This window comes from Calypte anna, chromosome 5A (assembly GCF_003957555.1).
Source record: "Calypte anna isolate BGI_N300 chromosome 5A, bCalAnn1_v1.p, whole genome shotgun sequence".
Taxonomy (NCBI): Eukaryota; Metazoa; Chordata; class Aves; order Apodiformes; family Trochilidae; genus Calypte; species Calypte anna.
In genome coordinates this window covers 27,377,226-27,395,351 of record NC_044251.1, presented here as the reverse complement: position 1 = coordinate 27,395,351, position 18,126 = coordinate 27,377,226, and the positions used below count along the sequence as shown (strand labels likewise).

Below are 18,126 nucleotides of genomic sequence, written 5' to 3'. Positions count from 1 at the left end.
TGTCTCATTCTTCCCCAAGCTTCTTCATAGTCATGGTTGAAGTCTAAGTATTGGGAGAGACAAACGTTTTGTTTGATAAAGCAAAAACTTTTTTTTATGTTTCCAGTAGATGATGTTAGCTCCCCCTTTTTTTTTATCCTATATGTTGTCTTTGTGTTTAGGGTCCATACAAAAATGGGCAGGATTGCTAATCTCCTTTATTACCATCCCCTTTTATCTCTGGGAATTACTATTCCTATTTTAGCTAACACCATCATGACTTATATAAAGCATCCATGGCCCAATCCTGTAAGAGAAGGAGTTCTTCATTTCTGTGAAACCAGCAGGAGACTAAGAACACTGAGTGTTTTAAAGGATCCTGAACACGTGACAATGAATGAGATTTAAGCATCCATTAAGAGCTGCACAAACATGCTTTTCTGAGTCTGGGCTTTAAAAGACTGCTGAGCTATGCAAGGGCTTTTAAACATCATTTTGTTGCCAACATATGCCTGCTCAGCTTCATCCTGCTTTATTCTCATCTCTTTTTCGTTTTTTTAATGTTTATGACCTGTTTCCAAACAAACATAATCAAATTGTAAAGCATCAAACAAGCCTTTCTCTTGGAAGGCAATTACCATGTCCTAAAGGCTAGGTCAAGAGAAATTCCTTTTTTAAAAAGAATGTTTCTTCCCACACAGAAACCAAAGGCAAAGGCTGGTTCATAAGATACTGTCTGTAAATTCCATACAAACTTTGTGTTGCCTCCTGTTTCAAGATGGGCCTGAACCACACTCTGGGGGCAAATCTCTCTGGATGTCTGACATGTGGGATCTAGGCTGGATGCTGACATTTGGTACGGTTTTCATGTAACAGTTTTTCTCCTTATTTCTGTGTGCTAAAGCCCTGTGTTTAATGCTGTGCTCTGCCATTCAGAGAGTGCAGAGAAGAGAACAATAAGCAAAACTTACAGATGGCAAATGATTACTGGGAATCACTCAAGAGATGATGTAGTGCTTTAAACTTTACTAACATTTATTTTGTTTCAGAAAAAAAACTTGCACTTGCGAAAGGACCTAGAATACACAACTTGAACAAGGAAACTCAAACTGCAAAGTAGGTTAAAACAGGTGACTACAGAACAGCAGAGGAAAGGTTTGGGCCAATTCACGGCCATTTCTGTTGTAGCTCTTAAATTACTGGAGTGAATTTTCTTCTTAGTACAATGCAAGCAGTTGACTTGTAAAGTCCTATTGGGAAATGAAAGCCTGTTCTTCACAGGCCTCTTTATAGTACTGAAAGAATACATGAACTTCTGGCCTGAAAATATATCAAAAGAAAAGCAGAGGGGATTCTGGGAAACAGTGTGAAAACTACTTTTCCCTAAAGCCAGTTTTAAATGTCAGGACTTTTTCAGGTTACTAAATGTGCTTCAGTACTTAAATAACAACAAAGCACAATTCTTTACATTCTCTCCAAAGTTATTAAAGTTCTACTTCTGAAAGCAATGGTAAAGGAATTCTCCCTCAGAATATATGATTTGAGCAACGAAAATCTAACCAATAGATAATCATTTCCAGACAACAAAGTAACAAAATCTGAAGATAACGATGAGGATTTTAAACAATCACTTTACTGCTTTTACACAAACTCTTTGAGTTCATATTGAACTTTTGCTCCATTCCACTCTGAATTTTATCACCAGTGGATTCCTTTGGCCCATTACACCTCCATTATCTTTAAAGACCTTCTCAAAAATGCAGAAAAACTGCATTTAAAAAAAGCCAATGGTATAACTAAAAGCACCCCCCTCTTAGTTCAAAGCATTTTGTCTGTTGTGAATGTCACATACTTGAAAAGCTGTACTCCAAAATCTAGTTTATATTTACTTCTATTCATAAAGAAGTTGTCTCAGTCTTGAACAAATCCAAATATGACAATTTGGTCTCCAGGTATTGTTTGCCACATACTAAGATTTCTATATTCCTGGAATGTAAGAAGAAATGCATTATTGCACTGCCCTGAATTCAAAAACTTGTTAAAGAAACGGAGTTTAAAAAAAAATCTTCTTTCCCAACATGTGCATTGAGACCTGCATTTTTAAGATGGTTTTAGGAGACATTTTTGTTCTTTAGAAGTTTATTACTGCTACAGTTGTTTTATTAACAAAATGTTTATGTGCACAAGCATATTGCTGACTTGGATCTACTTATTTAACCACATGATAAAATAAGTTTTTTCATTATCTCATTGGTTATCAGAAGCCCATCTAATGGGCCCATCATCAATGAACTGATTTGTTTCCATTCTTCACCCTTGATGAAAGCTGATAAATGATGACTGCAAGAAGCTTCTGTAAGAGCACAAAATACAATAACACATGAAAAGATAGTTTTGTCTGGTCTTTACACAGTATGCTTCAATGTTTGCTCAGTCACTAACATCTTCTTTAAAATGACAGCAACTGAAACAACAGGACCTCCAAGAATTAAGAGTCATATATGACACGTGTAACTCTTCTCCACTGCATGTGATATTCATTTATGCCAAGTAATATTTCTGTTAAAGAGTAACTGTGACAGACACCTAATGAGGACATATCTGTGAGGGGAGTGATCTCATCTCTTCTGTCTAATCTCCAAAGCATCTGGGGAAGAGTGAACCTGGTATGTGCTAAGGACACTAACATAATAAGGCTGGTTATATATATCCATTTACACCAAAGAGTTTCCAAAAAATTTCAGGTGAATACTATCACATACTGCTATTCTAAGAATATTAAACACTGACAAAGATATTAAATATCTTTCTCCCCCTAAACATTTCTCTTTTTTTCATCCAAAAAGCCTCCCCTACAGCCACTAAATAAAGTTATTATACATTTATACATCTATGTGCCTCTGGCTTAGCAATCTGCAGCAAACCATGATTAACAGTTAACTTCAAAATAACCTGCAGTGCAGGGCTCATGGGGTTGGTCTGACATGTTTTTTAATATAAACCTGCCTTACTTGCTTTCCCTCTGCCTCTGGCAAACCAGCATTTCTACTGTTACTGTGCATGATGGCTGGAAAACACTATTTTAAGATCTGCTTTTAGCTCTGTAGCCTCCAGGCTTCAGATAGTCGAATCAATGACCTTCCTGCTCCCTCCCCACCTATGTTGCCTTTTTGTACAACCCAGTATTTGACATTTTAATTATCATGCTTTCTTACTATAAGCATCTGGAAAATAAATCTTACCTGGCACTGAAAAGGGAGATAGACTGTCCTCTTCATTTTCCTCCTCTTGATTCACCACAGGGATGTTCCCATTTTCAACATTTTCATGTCTCCCATTCTGAAGTGTTTTGCTTGAGCCATTGGCAGACTGGATTAACCGCTGACGCTGCATGGTATTAAAGACAGAACTGCCACAGTTTGGAAAATACTGACTTCATTAAATCTGAGTTTTGCTGTCTTTCCAGCCCCAGTTAGAACACATGAGAACATAGATCCAAAACACTCTGGCTTGGAAAAATTTTTTTGCAGATGTTAATCTAACAAGTATCAGCTTTTGATGCATAAACCATTAAGAAACTTTTCTGATCAATTGATAGCCTTCAAAGAAGAAATTTTTAGAGAGTCAGCTGCTCTTGTCTGCCCCATCTGATATTCTGCTCCTGACTGTATACCACCAAGCTGAGTTCCTAATGAACATCTCAGTGTTCTATGGTTAAATTTGCCTCTAGTTACAAATATGTTAGTGCTGTTTTCCTTCACTGGGCTATTCACAAACTGTTGTAGGATGTTCATATTCTAAGAACTTAAAGTTAATATCTTCTGAACTATTGAAATTAATTTATTTACCAGTATAAACCTCTCATATTTGACATTGTAGGGAGCAAAGCATAAAGTCCTGTCATCACAGAAGTCACGGTTGCAAGGCCAAAGATTTCACCCCGATCTCAGAAAGAGCACTTGGCCAGTCCTGTCACTTCAGCTGAAGGGTATGAAACAAGCAATATATGGCAGTGACAATACATCAGGTAAGATGTATTCAATTCAGTTGACTGAAACTGTCCAGGGCAAATTCTCCTCATTAAAATATTTTGGTCCATTTTCATTTTGAGCTGAGGACTACACTGGAGACTAAAAAGGTAGGCAAATATCTGGTGTGATCTTGATGTGCTGCTAATATAAGAGCAGTTCTTACAGATTTTTGGTTGCCCTGTCCATTATCCTTTCTTAGCCTGACCACTTCTGTAATGCACAAAACTAATTCCTCTGCTGCAGAGGAAGAGAAAATCCAGATAAAAATGTGTCCACAAACACACACACTCATGTGTACTTACGAATTAAAACACACTCACACAGAGAAACAAAAGGGTGGTGAGTCCACCCTTGGTGACTGCCCTCCCATTAAGCAGCATCACCAGCTGGGACTCCATCTTCCCATCTGCTGTGATATAGCTCTATAGAGAAAGACCTAGCTCTACCCCCCACTTCCAGGAATACAGGAGAATCTGAACTCCAGAATCACTGTAAGCAAAAGCCTTTCAGCAACCCCTCTCCCTTATAATACTGTTTTCTTAATGAACCTACCTCATTAATGATGAGTCGACTTGCCATCCGCATTCTGGTGCGTGGTCCAAATTTATTTGTAATCATAATCCTTAGTCCAGCTTCAGGGAACCGGTATTTGGGGGGACTGGAGCAGATTATCTCATCCACCATCACAACACTGTTTTTGCCATACTGCTGCATCCCCTTGACTGATGATCACAATGGACAGAGTCAGATGTGGAATTGATCTTACCATGCTTCCCATCACCCAGAGTCATTCTTTTCAGTGTCAGGTGTAGAGTAATATTCATCTGAATGGTTGAACTTACAAGTTCAATATTTCTGTGGCCCGGTGGATCTGCTCATCAGCTGTTCACTTTGTTTAGATCACATTCTGAAAATGGATTTCACTCTGCCAAGGTAGCCACCAACCCACTCTCAAATAAGTGGGAGCAGTTTTTACCTCACCATTCATGTGGCAGTGCCACTGTTCTTTGCTCGTGTCCCACTATGGTATTGAAAGCCTTCTCTAAAAGCACTCTGGCAGTGTAGGCTGCTGTCCCGAAACCTCTAAACCTATCCCGCTGCATCAAGGTGTTTCACACCCAGAATTCCCTAAAGCTATGCTCACTGCTTTTGGAAATCTTCATTTTACCTTCACAGAATATTATAAATATCTCTAATATGACAAGATTTGAAAAAATGAAAAACAACAACTTTCAAGAACAAACACATGTTGTAAGTAAGCCTTCGTTAATATAGAGGAACTCATAGAGGAACTTGTACCAAGGGTAAGAACTTTGTTCTACCATGTTAAGAACACAAAGACACAAAACCATACTAGGAATCAACACAAGTACAGGCAAGGACTTTCAGAACTCAACACCAACCCAGTATTCTCACAAATACTACAGACTACACACAGCAAGAGCAAGGCTCAGCAGACAGGAGACATACCCATGTGGTGTTAGAAAGCAAGGTAGGAAATACGTATAACTGCAGTAAATATTATAACATGTAATAATATGTATAGGAAAAAAAACCCAACAAGATTCTTTGCTGCTTCTTTTCTGGTTTGCTTAGCTTAGCTTCCCTCCCCCTCCCCTTTTACATTAAGTTACTTACATTAGGAAGAGGAAGAGAATTTAGGAGATAGAAGCGAAAGATAATTATTAGTGCCTGGTTCCAGTCAGGAAGCAAAGGAAATCTAAGAAAACATTCAACTCAAATAAAGTAATTTAAATGGACATGTTCTAAGCACACAGAAATCTATATTGTTATCTTTTTATGTTGTTACAGTATTGAAATATTTTTGGTTTTCAGTAAGAAGACTGGATGAATGTATGCATGTAAAATGCAACAAAGGTATCTTCTAACGTATTTGAAGAAAAATAACCTTCCATTATTATTCAACAAATAAAACCTAGCAAGCCTGTAAATTCTCCAGTAAACTCCTGTATCTTTTACCCTTTAGCGTCTGAGTGTCTTGCTTTGTTTCACTAAACTGAGTTTTCAATGAATACACTGGGGTTACATGAGGTGTCATAAAGAGAACTTTGGTTTCACCCTAGACAAAGAACCTACTTTGTAGTCCTGCCTTGCAGCTGAATAGCTCTAATGGAGAACAGAACTAGTAGTAATTTTGCATTTGATAAACAAAAAGGGATCAATTTTTTCCTTACCCCCAACATCTAAAACAAATGAAACTTGCCAAGTACTGCAGTTGATGATGCAAAAAAAGAGCACATCCACTCCAGTGACTCTAACTAAGTGTGTAGCAGCTTTTCTGTGAAGCCAAACATGATTCATAGGAACCAATCATCAGAGAAGAGGATCCCACCACAGTAGCTTAACATTTGCATTATTTAGACAAAAAGAAATGCTTGACAGCAACCCTGGTAAGGCAAAAAGGCCAGTTATCTTTTAACAGTCTCATCAGATTAATTGCCCTCAAATGAGTTTCTCCAGTGAAGCCTCCAAAGTGCTGCTTCACCTTCAGTGTCATAGAAATATAGAAACACTGCAGTTAGTTTGGAACTGTTTCTTAGAGCACTAAGAAGATCGTGACTAAACATACTCAGCTTTGATGATATGCCATGATAGAAAACTCTGCGCTGCTATAGATTACATCACTATAAATATATATATATTCAACTTACTGCAACTGTTTTGACTGACTGCAGCACATTGCTCTTATAATTTCCTTAACAGCTCTTCAGTTTCACTCCCTGTGCCCATAAACATACTTGGCTTCTTATGGTACAAACAGGCTTCACCTAAAAATTGCAAAAGTAGTATTCACAAACGTGGGACAGAGAAAAGCTTTTTTAACTTCTTCTTTGTGATATTCCTTAGAAAAATGTCGTCTGAGAACAGCTTTTCCTTTTAACAAACTACACAAAATTCCCGCTCACTATGAAAAGTCATCACCAATAAGGCTGTTAAAATCAACTGAAACTTCTTGCTGACTTCAGTTGTCTCCTGATCAGACTCCCCAGGTATCTACATCACACTGATCAGAAATCCACCTTTTTCCAGGAGTTTCTGGGTTCCATGCCACATGGTGGAAATTTGGGTCAACAAAATAAAAGGGGCAGTGAGCCCCATGCTTATACGTTTTGAATAGGAGCATTATTAGCAATATACAAATATTTTGCCTTTACTTGCATATCTAGGACTCATCCCTGAAACTGCTTTTATGTTATGGTGAAAAGCTATGGTTTTTCTCTCTGAAACCTGAGTAATGGAAGCTTTCATATCATCACACTAGAAGTTCTTGAAGGTAGTAAAACTTAAAAGCACAAAAAAAAGATGTGCAGCATGTGAACCTCCCTTTTACCTGAACCTTAAGCAACAGGCTAACCATCCTTGGTAGGAAGAAAGTTCCTCACCAAAAACATCTCTTGTGGGTTTTTTGGGAGTAATCAGATTTTTCTTCAGGGGAAAATCAGATTAGGGTAGACCTACACCTTGGTGAAGTTGAAGGAGGTTTTTCAGTGGATCCTGAAACCTGCTAACTCCTGGATGTGGGTAAGGCAGAAGCCCGCTCTAGTTCTGTCCCTGTGTCCCACAGTGTTCCTGTTTCTGAAAGCTGATGCTGTGGAAGGTGCAGCTTGTCTTGTGAAGCCAGTCAGCCAAGTATCAATTAACAATAAGTCACTGGTATGTCATGGCATATTTTGACTCAACAGAAGGGAGATTCAACTGGCAGCCATGTGATGGTTTTCTAGGGCAGCTTCCTGACACAAAGAACTCATCTACAAACTCATCTACAGCTAGGCAGACACTGCCATCCTCCTCTCTCATTGCTCACTCCAAACTGGCACCTTCTTACCTATTCTTTGTGTCCTTGCTCATTCCAGGTAGGTTTGCCTATGGTAATATCTACACTCAAGTGCTTGAAGCAATGGTTCCTCCAACACAGCATGTATTTGTGTAATGGGTGCTGGAGAAGGCAAAGGAAATCTGACTGAAAATGCAGTCTCAGTGCATCTTTGAAGGAAATTAGGGAAGAAATCTGCTGTTGACAGTTGCTAGTGGAGACACCATTCTCTTGAGTCCAGATTTCTATTAGCTTTCTTGTTCCTTTTCCTAAAAGTTCTGCATGTTCTTCACAAGCATTAAATAATCTTCACATTTCCTGAAAAGAAAATAGGTGGACAAGCAGGAACTCTGTTCTATAACATCCCTTGATCACACAGTAGTGAGAGAGGAGACCATGCAGGGAGACGGTGTCAGAACCCAACAATGCCTCAGAAGTAAAACCCACTAACACCTGTGTAGTTTCCCTGAGTCACCTTTTTCCTGTGTCCCTAGCTTGAATCTATCAGTAACAACTGCCCTAGGAGGTATCCTCTGAACATTCTGTGTACACACCTCCACGTCCAAATGACAGATATCTCTGCATCATAGTTAAGGTTTACGAAAATCATTGTAAAATGAGATCCAAGTATTTCAAAGACATCTTCATTTAATTATGCTACAATGTCCTATGCAAAGTAATTTTAAATCTATTCTAAATAGTTGTCGAAACACCATATCTGAGAGCAGAATATCACCACGAAGTCATTGCATAAAGCTGTAGTAAGTTTCTCCCAAAAGAGGTACCAGCCTAAACATTAACAGCAGAGACAAGTGGGATTCTTTGAGTCTGCTCTGGATTCCTGTTTGTCACTATTTTTTATTACTTGAGGACCTTTCCAACTGCTGCCTACATTCCTCCAGAGCTCAGTGTCCTAGAAGGGAAGATGTTTGCAAAAAACAAAGCAAGGAGACCTCAACCATTAAGAGTAACCCAAGAGTTTATATGGTCTGTGCTTTGGAGGTAGAATTTTTTTTTTTCTCTACAGAGAAAAGAAGAAAAGAGGGACAATACAATGTTTACCTCAGGCTTACAAAACAGCTTAAATTACCTAGGTGTGCTTGTTTACCTTCAGTGCAAGAAGCTGGGTGCCATCTTCTTCACCTTTATGACAAAGGCATAGACAGCAAAGAATCTGCATTTTTCAGTTTTACATGTGTGTTTGGCAATGTGTGCAGAGATATTTAGACATCTGAAAGCCAGTCTTCTGAGGATGTTAAAACATAATTTCTCTTGCTCAGTCTGCCCATGTCCTTTCTTTCAACACCCAAGTCCCAACTTCTACTTATAAACGAATTTTTTAGGTGAAAATTACTTTAATTACTTTCTTTCTGGCAATAAAGGTATTTCTTACACAGTGTTGTAAATCATCACTGAACAGGAGATTAAAAAAAATTGCCAATGTGCAAAGAAGCTTTGTTTCATGATATAAAAAAAATAATTCTTTTGGGTTTTTTCCATCTGGCAGTCTGAGTGCTGAATTTTCAAGTTAGTCCAATAAAAATTCATGCTTATGATGCAACAGTAACACTGTTTTCATCTGCATTAAGTTAATAAAAAGGATATCTTTTTCCAAGACCTGTCTGCTCAGCCTTACCTTTCCATAGTAATGGAATGGATGGGTCATCACAACTAGAGGCATAATATTTATTACCATCTTCCAGTTCATTGTTGACAGTGTCACCATTTCCAACATTCTTGCTTTTAAGGGTGAAGAAATTTTGCATCTTTACATTGTACCTGAAAGTGCAAAGAAAAGGTCTGAAAGGCAGACTCAGTGAAGGCAGCACATTGGGGCTACAGGTTTTGGAGCCAAGAAATTCACTATACAATGGCTTCTTCCATCCTGCATCAGCTCTCAAGTCTCTCACAGTACTGCATTCCCCATGGCAGGTGCTTGATCATTTCTGGGACGCTTGACCATACCCATATCTAAAGAAAGAATGTACCTATTTTAGCACCACAGTGGGATCAAAGAGGGCTCAATGAACTCTGCCAAAGGCTGATGTAGTGAGAAAAGGGAGACTCAAGTTCCAAAAAGGATTACTTGTGAGGGAAGGGAACCAAGAGATAATCTAAGCAACTTGGAGCAGAAGGGTGGAAGCAGAGACTCTTGCAGGAACAGTGAGACCTCTGACTCTCCTGTCAGAGGCAGTGACAGTACAGAACAAGGATGCCAGTATACAATCTGGTATGAGAAAGTCTGAAGATCAACACACCCGTAGCAGTCTGACTATATATTTCTTCTTCTCCAGAGGTTACAAAGTATAATATCCACCCTGCTGTGAGCTGACAATCGAGCCACCAGGCCACACTGGTGGACTTTTCCATGTATCTTTTACATTTTATCTCAACTATTTTCTCAAGTATTTCTGGAAGCTACTTCACCTCAGTGCACTATGAAAAGGGTGCAAACAAGTATTTGCTACGACTGAACGCAAATCTGGAGCGAAACTAATGAAACAATAAAAAACCAAGGGATCTTACACAGAAACATGAGTGGCTCAGCAGGAAGGCCAAGGACCAAACCACTCCAAAAGAATGATGGTCAATTAACACCTTTGCATATGGAGCAAAAAAGCACTTACTTCATGATAAGGATGTAGAATGAGTACATAACGATGAGTATAAGGCTTTCCCACCTCAAAGAGACAAAAAAAATTTAAAAAGTGTTAAAAGGCCATTCAAACAGCTCTGTAGTTTATAAGTTTTATGTAGGAATGTGCATTAAATATCCAGTATAAGTCACATTTGTGTACACAGGATTCTCATCACTAAGATGGCGTCTCAGAAGAATGGGTTGGGGGACAAGCAGACCCTCAATTTCAATAAACATGCAAATAAAAATTAATGCATATATTTCAGAAACCATTACTACTCTCTGAAAATCATAATTACAAGTAATTTTGTCATTTCAGGGCTGGAGCACAGGCCAGGCACTCTGAGAGGACTCTTTTAGAAGATGCTTATGATCTTCCACTGGGATTCGACCTTGGAGTGTTCCGTAAGACACCTAGCACCCCCATAAATGTTAACAGTCAGAATCAGAGCAGAACTTTGGTTAATCTTTCTGAAAATGTGAATCTTCAGGCCTTACACATAGCCTATTTACTTAGTTAGTGTTTCCATGTTCTTAAACTTTCTTTTAGTTTTCCTTGATCATCATCATAAATAAATAGGATTTCCTAGGCACCAAATCCAGTTCATGCTCCCAGAAGGCAAGAAGGAAAGCTAATTACACTGCAAATCTATTTACTGAGCAGCCTCATGGCAAACGTGGGACCACATGGAGTAATTTATACAACTTACCATTCTATTTTCTCATCATATATGAACTGGAAGGATAGAAAAAAAGGCAACAAATAAATTGACCATTTCTGTGACCTTGAAAGACAGTCAAGCTTATCAAACAAGTATCAGTGATACTTGACCTAAAGTTACTTAAATTTCAACCCTTTCTAATCAGAACTTTCACTGTAAAGATTGTGTCCCTCACAAAGCACAAACTTTGTGAACAAGGCTTGAATCCTTCTCAGTGTTTGTTATAAATACTATTTTGTAAAAAGGTATGAGCATTCAGGAACTACTACACTGCTCTAGATGAGCAAAGCAGCATCTCACCCGTGCGCTATTTAGCAAAATTTACCCAGAATCTGTAAAGTAAAATTAAAGTGCAGAAGCAAGAAACAGGTACCTATTGTGGGTAATACCCTCAATAAGCAGTCCCCTGGCTCAGATGAGAGTGCTGACTGCACTGTGTAATAGCAGCCTCCAGAACTTTAAAGACTGTAAGCACAAAATTAATGGACACTGATGAACATGATGGACATGTATTCTGTGGGACTGAATGAAGTTTTCATATTTGGACCATACTCTGGAGCTGAGCCTTCACTTCCAGATGCCACTAGAACTAGCTAGGAAAATAATTGTTTACCCATGTATATCAGGGGATAGCAGGTTGGTCTCCAAAGTTTCAAGTGACGAAACATGTTAATTTGTAAGAGAACAACTTACAGCAATAAGAACAATCACAGATATCGTGTAGTACACAGAGTCCCGGAACACAGCCCACTGGGTGAGACAAACCACCTGAAAAATATCACAACTTTAGAAACAAAAAAATGCTATTTTTAAGACAAAATAAAGGTGTCTACCTTGAAATCACTTCAGTGTGTGAGCAGAAATATTATTAACAATGATTCTGGGACCAAATACAGTTTTACGCTAACAGGGAGATATTTCTGTCTGTCAGACAACAGATCAATAATAACCACCAGTAATAAAACTCACACAGAAACTTCCATTAATGAAACACATTTCTTACTAATGATATTTTAATTGGTCATAATTTCAATTGTAAAGTACAACTCATTGTACTGCAGCAAATCAGTGGTTCCCACTTCATTATATTTGTGGATTCATCAGATCTTATATCTAAAATAATATGATAAACAGTTTATCTATCTATTGAGTAGATGAAGCAAATCTTATGTTCATGTCCTAGCTTCTTTGATCACTGTAAGTACCAGATAGGATTAACAGACACCACTGATCAGTTGACTGGGAACACAGCATTGTATGAAGAGGAACAATTTCCTCTACATGCTACATGTTTAGAGAGCTGAAACTATAGCTGAACTTTTTGAAAACATTTGCTGTTTGTAAAGCATTTGCAAATTCTTTTCAACATTTGACATCCTTTTCAGTGTCAGCTTTTTGTTTTGTTTTGACTAATAGTCTTTCTTTTTTTTAATATTTGCTTATGGAAGCCCCTAAATTGTAAGCAATTAAACTCAATAAATGTAAGTATCTTACTAACCTGTCCTGCAAACAACCCACAGACACCAACAATGCAGAGGATGTTGAAAACTGCTGAACCAACAATAGTCCCTACTCCTACATCTCCATGAGTGATAAATACACCTGCAGAGGGAGCAAAACATGCATGATTACCTCATTTATTTCATTTCAAGTCACAGGCAATTACATAGCACATGTATCACCTGTGAACAAGAGACTTGTCCAAAAGCTTAACCAAAACTTGTTTCACAGTAATTATTTCAAATAGTATAATAAAGCACAGAAACCTTTCTCTCAGGTATTTAGTAATTAGTGTGTTCTTCTTGCAATGTCTCATGAGAATAAAAGATTCTTCCCTCAAAAAACTGGTTGCCAGGTGGGGTGCAGGAATGTGTGCTATCTGACTTAAACAGACAGACAGGATTCAGACTTAGCCTGTTCTAGCACTGACTTGCAAACTTCCCTCAGTACTGAGCCCACCTATGCCTCAGACACCTTTTACTAGAGATGGATTTATCATATTTGCTGCTTTTCCCCTTTTCTATCAATGTAATTCTGTACCATTTTTCTCTTCACAGGTACTGGGTTTGCCATTTAGACCTCCTCTCTATACCAATAATATTTAATATTTCAGAGATTACTTCAAATAATTTTGTAAGTAATACACATCATGTCCTGACCTTAACAGATCTGATTTACCTATACATTAATTTGTTCTTTTCCGATGTTGCCTGTTTTTTCTACCTTCTTGCTAAAATTAATTCCTTTTATTTGGGAAGACAGAAGCCAAAGAGGCATTAAATATCTCAAATTCTGTCTCAGGGGACCGTAATAAATTTCTTCTTTTACTTCCTATGTTCTGACTCAGCCACTCCTCTTTGTGTTTTGAGAGGAGATTCACAGTTTCATGAGATATTTTGAGTAGTTAATTATATAATGAACCACAGACTAGCTGACAGCTGCAATTGCTGATCATAAGTTGACAGAAGAATGGCAGCACTTTTGGATACCTCTGCTTGATCTGCTGCTGATTTTTTGACAGCAGATCACGTAAAGCTAATGTTTGGGCTCCATACCTATAACAGAGGCAAACAGTTCTGGAGTGGAGCTCCCTGCTGCCATGAATGTAGCTCCAGCAACATCTTCACTCAAATGCAGTTTCTGGAACAAAAGCAGGGGTAATTTCAGCACTGCTACTATATTTACACTGCACAGATCTACAGTTACAAAGACAGAAGCTCTTAGTTTTCTGGACACAGTGCTGTTAAAGGAAGAGCAGTCACTATGATACTAAAACAGACACTGCCTTTTGAGAAGGTAAATATATTTTGTGTAAGTAAAATGTTTATGCCCTAACTCAGTGAAGTGTCAGATAAAATTCCTTATATAAAACTTATGTTGCTTATATGTATCTGACTAGAGAAAAGTACCTCTGTAGATTCAAGAAGATTGTAAGCATCTCAAATTTTTTTTGTTAATTTACTTTTGGAACTCTAAACACAATCATTGAAGAACCCAGGGCATCTCTTGGGTCTTCTAAAATTTAAAAATAAAAATCCATAAGAGAAAAATGAAACCTATGTGAATAAAGCTTATCAACTGTAGGCCTGATTCTGGCTTCACAACCGTGTAATTCAAAAGTGAATCCACTGGCACAGAAAAATTAGTGCAGTTAGACAGAGAGGTTTGTATACTGTATATGGACCTATTTTATGACAGTGTCTCTTAAGTTCTAATAGTTTTTAGATAGCTTAGGTTTCTCAGACAAGCAGAACATTGGTACCTCCACAATTTAATACTGCTTGAAGACCTTTCCCTTCCGCTATAAAGAAGGTTTTATGGAGGAGCTTTTTCCTCTTTCAGAGTCTCCAGACTCATCTTCAGCATGTTACTTTTCTTCGAAGGATAGAAAAGTAATTAGAGACAAAAAGGACCAGTACAGAAATCCTGTATTTTTCAAACAGTATGCATCATGAGCTCATGAAAATGACATCCTACAGAACTTGAGAAAACATAAGCACAAACCCTTACTGAACCATTTGATCTATCACCAGACATACTGCTGAAACCTGTATGAATTCTTTTCAGCTGTTTTAACACTCAGCAGAATGTGAGACAAGAGGCAAAGATTTTATGAAGGATCAGTGACAACTTAATTGGTACAACCCAACTGGTACAAGTTAATTAAGGTGCATGCTGCAGACAAAACATCTAAAAAGGGGAGCGATAAGATCCCTAGTGAGTATTCTACTATTTTTGGCTGCTTCCCTTATTCTTCTTTTTGTTCTTCTATTGAAGTGTAAGTACATAGCTCTGAGCAACACTAACAGGAATTTAGAACATATATCCATCAGAAAATAGTCTTTTTAACTAGTTCCAGGAGCTTTTCAGACAAGTCACACACATTTATGTTAAAAAGCAAAGGAGATGAGATTTTCATTTTACCTCTAAAATAGAGTTAAAATCTGCATTTGTATTTTGTATTAATTCTGTAGTAATTCACCAAAGCCCTATTTAATACAACATTTACGTGCCAGACATAAAATTTACCCTGTCCTGATCAACTTACTTTTACTGGAATACTACATGTAATTTTGCAGACATGTAGTTCTCAACAATTCTGTAAAGGAATTATATCTATTTACTCATTCCATATCAAACCAAGGGACATTTATCATGCATTCTCCCTTTTCTTATTCTCCACTTCACGTTAGGACTGCAATGCATGATTTCTCCTTGCTAATACAGTGGTAGATATGCAATAAAATTTGCATTGCCAACACATTAATTTGTCTATGCATGGTTTCTTTTCACAAATGACTTTTAAAATTAGGAGTACAATGATAAGCTCATCCATATCTCACATCCATCCTACACCCTACATGCTTCAACTATTTAAGAGTGAGTGTTGCCATCTGATCTCATTACATCTTTCATTTTTTCCCTCCTCGAGTGTGGCCAGAGGGGACCAATGTGCCCAGAATACTGGTTCATTTTTTCATTGAAAGCTCGAGTCATCTGTTACTAACTGAGGCCAAGAAGTTTACAGGAATGAACTCTAAAAAGTTGTTGCACAAAATGTTTCATTCTCTAAATAAATTTCCATATGAGGAATAAAGTTTTTTAACATACCTCACAAATTTTCTCTAAGGATGGAACAAAGAAGTCATCACATACTATAGCCAAAGCGTAGAACATATAAAGAGCCTGTAAAGAAAATAAATTCAGGAAACACTTCAGATTGTTCCTGTGCATGAAAAGATGAAAGAAGGCAATGCTATATGTATTCAGACTAGCGGAAATATATAGCTTCTTTTTTTTACTCCATCACAAATAAAAATCCCCCTGCTGACCAACTTCTGGCATAAAAACAGATCCTTGAATGTGAGATTCAGTTTAGGACAAGAAGCTAAAATTTGAAAGGTATCACAGTTTCACAGAATGAGGTGCACAACAGACTTCATATAAAGGAAAGCAATGGGCAGGGCTTACAAAGTTCCACAGTCATCATCTACATTTTAATTATTAGACCAGTTATTAAATAGAAAGTAACAACATTTTAATTAACAATATTTGAAGAAATAATTACATCTGGAAATCAGCAGGCCCTGACAAGGTCTCACTGCACCAAACATCCAGGAATGATCCTGTTCCCCTGCACACATGATTCTCCCACTGCCTTATGTGACTTTATTTGGTGTGCACACCCAGTAGACCTCATCCTGCTGCTGTCCATCAAACACAACTCCTTTCTACTTCACTTTCCTTGATCTGGGAACAGAAAACTGGAGCCTGCAAGCCACGCCTTTTTTTTTTTTTCCTGTAGTAAAATGTAAAACTCCACATGAAATTTTCTGTATTTCTTCAGGGTTGGTTTGTTTTGTTTTTTTAATTACATTTGCATCTTTTGCATTGAGGCACAATAGGAAAGAAAGAGAATCAAGTATCTTTCATGTCATGCTTGACGACACCAACAAAAGAATTCCAAACCCTGTTTATACAAGATGAAATGCAAATAAATATTAATCAGTGGAGGAAATTCCTCTGTGATCCATGCATCCAGGATACTACCTCCAAGATGATGAATGTGTAGGCACTGCAAGCTCAGACTTGCATAATTTGCTTAAACAAATCATAGAATCACAGAATCATTTAGTTTAGAAAAGACCCTCAAGATCCTTGATTTGAACTGTCAACTGAACACTAACAAGTCCAACACTAAGCCATGTCCTTAAGATGTTGCTTTCAAACATTTTCACTCATACAGACTTAATAGAAACACTAGAACCACTGGAACAAACTTGTTGATATATAGAGAGATCTATTTAGTAAGGCCACTAAGATGGCTAACATCTTACAAGACAAATAAAAAGAAATAAAAACTAAGTAGAGGCAAACGTACAGCAATGATATGAAGCAGAATTCCTCCTTGCTGCCGTTCTTTATTTGTGAATATATCTTCAGGAAATTCATTAATGGCTGAAAGAAAAAAATACATTTTTTAAAAAATTTATAGCATCTATAAAAAGAAGACTGAAAGATTAGGATCTGTAGAAATGGAAGACCAAACATGAGCGTATATCCCAATCTATAAAATTATAGCTTCCCACCTCAGAATCTGTCTTATGCTCTACGGAAAAGACAGAGAACTGATACCTACTGTTATTAATTATCATAATCCCAGTGACTTAACCAACCTTAACTGTATAAAGAGTTCTTAATGCCTTATTTTTGCTATTGTCTGCTCTGTATCTCCTCTAAATATACTTTCGAAGTGACAGGCACAAAAATTCCTTCTTAAATAACATTCCGTCAAGCAAGGAAAAGAATAGCAGAAATACACAAACTGGGAGAAAAGTGGTTGCATTGTAGTTTTGAAAAACTGTATATTCAGAGTTCACAGAATCACAGAATTATCAGAGTTGGAAGGAACCTCTAGAAATCATCTAGTCCATCAACTAAAGCATAATCACCTAGAGACCATTACTGCATCCGGGTGGGTTCTGAATATCTCCAGAGAAGGGAACTCCACAACCTCCCTGGGCAGCCTGTTCCAGCGCCCTGTCACCCTCATAGCAAAGTTTTTTCTTATGTTTAAATGGAATTTCCTATGTTAAAGTTTGTGCCCATTACTCCTCTTCCTGTCACTGGGAACTAGTGAGCAGAGTCTGGCTCCACCTTCTTTGGACCCACACTTTAGATACTTTTAAACATTGATAAGGTCTCCCCTCAGCCTTCTCTTCTCCAGGCTAAGAGTCCTGGCTCTCTCAGCCTTTCCTCATAAGGGAGATGCTCCAATCATCTTTGTTGCTCTCTGCTGGACTCTCTCTGGAAGTTCCCTTGAACTGGGAAGCCCAGCACTGGATGCAGTATTCCAGCTGTGGCCTCACCAGGGCAGAGTAGAGGGGGAGAATGAAGTCCCATGACCTACTGTGCACACAT

At 37.9% G+C, this 18,126-nt stretch overlaps 1 protein-coding gene across 1 annotated transcript in view; it reads right to left on the bottom strand.

Annotated features, from left to right (window-relative positions):
- The window catches only part of LOC103527667 (ras and Rab interactor 3), a 145,757-nt gene that overhangs the window by 80,696 nt on the left and 46,935 nt on the right, over window positions 1–18,126 (bottom strand). Inside the window, exons 3-12 of the mRNA XM_030452492.1 lie at window positions 17,087–17,163; window positions 15,817–15,891; window positions 13,761–13,845; window positions 12,704–12,807; window positions 11,899–11,973; window positions 11,194–11,219; window positions 10,473–10,526; window positions 9,482–9,624; window positions 4,563–4,732; window positions 3,222–3,366 (exon numbers count right to left, since the gene is read on the bottom strand). Of these exons, the coding sequence (XP_030308352.1) occupies window positions 3,222–3,366; window positions 4,563–4,732; window positions 9,482–9,624; window positions 10,473–10,526; window positions 11,194–11,219; window positions 11,899–11,973; window positions 12,704–12,807; window positions 13,761–13,845; window positions 15,817–15,891; window positions 17,087–17,163 (954 nt within the window). The remainder of the gene's footprint in view (window positions 1–3,221; window positions 3,367–4,562; window positions 4,733–9,481; window positions 9,625–10,472; window positions 10,527–11,193; window positions 11,220–11,898; window positions 11,974–12,703; window positions 12,808–13,760; window positions 13,846–15,816; window positions 15,892–17,086; window positions 17,164–18,126) is intronic.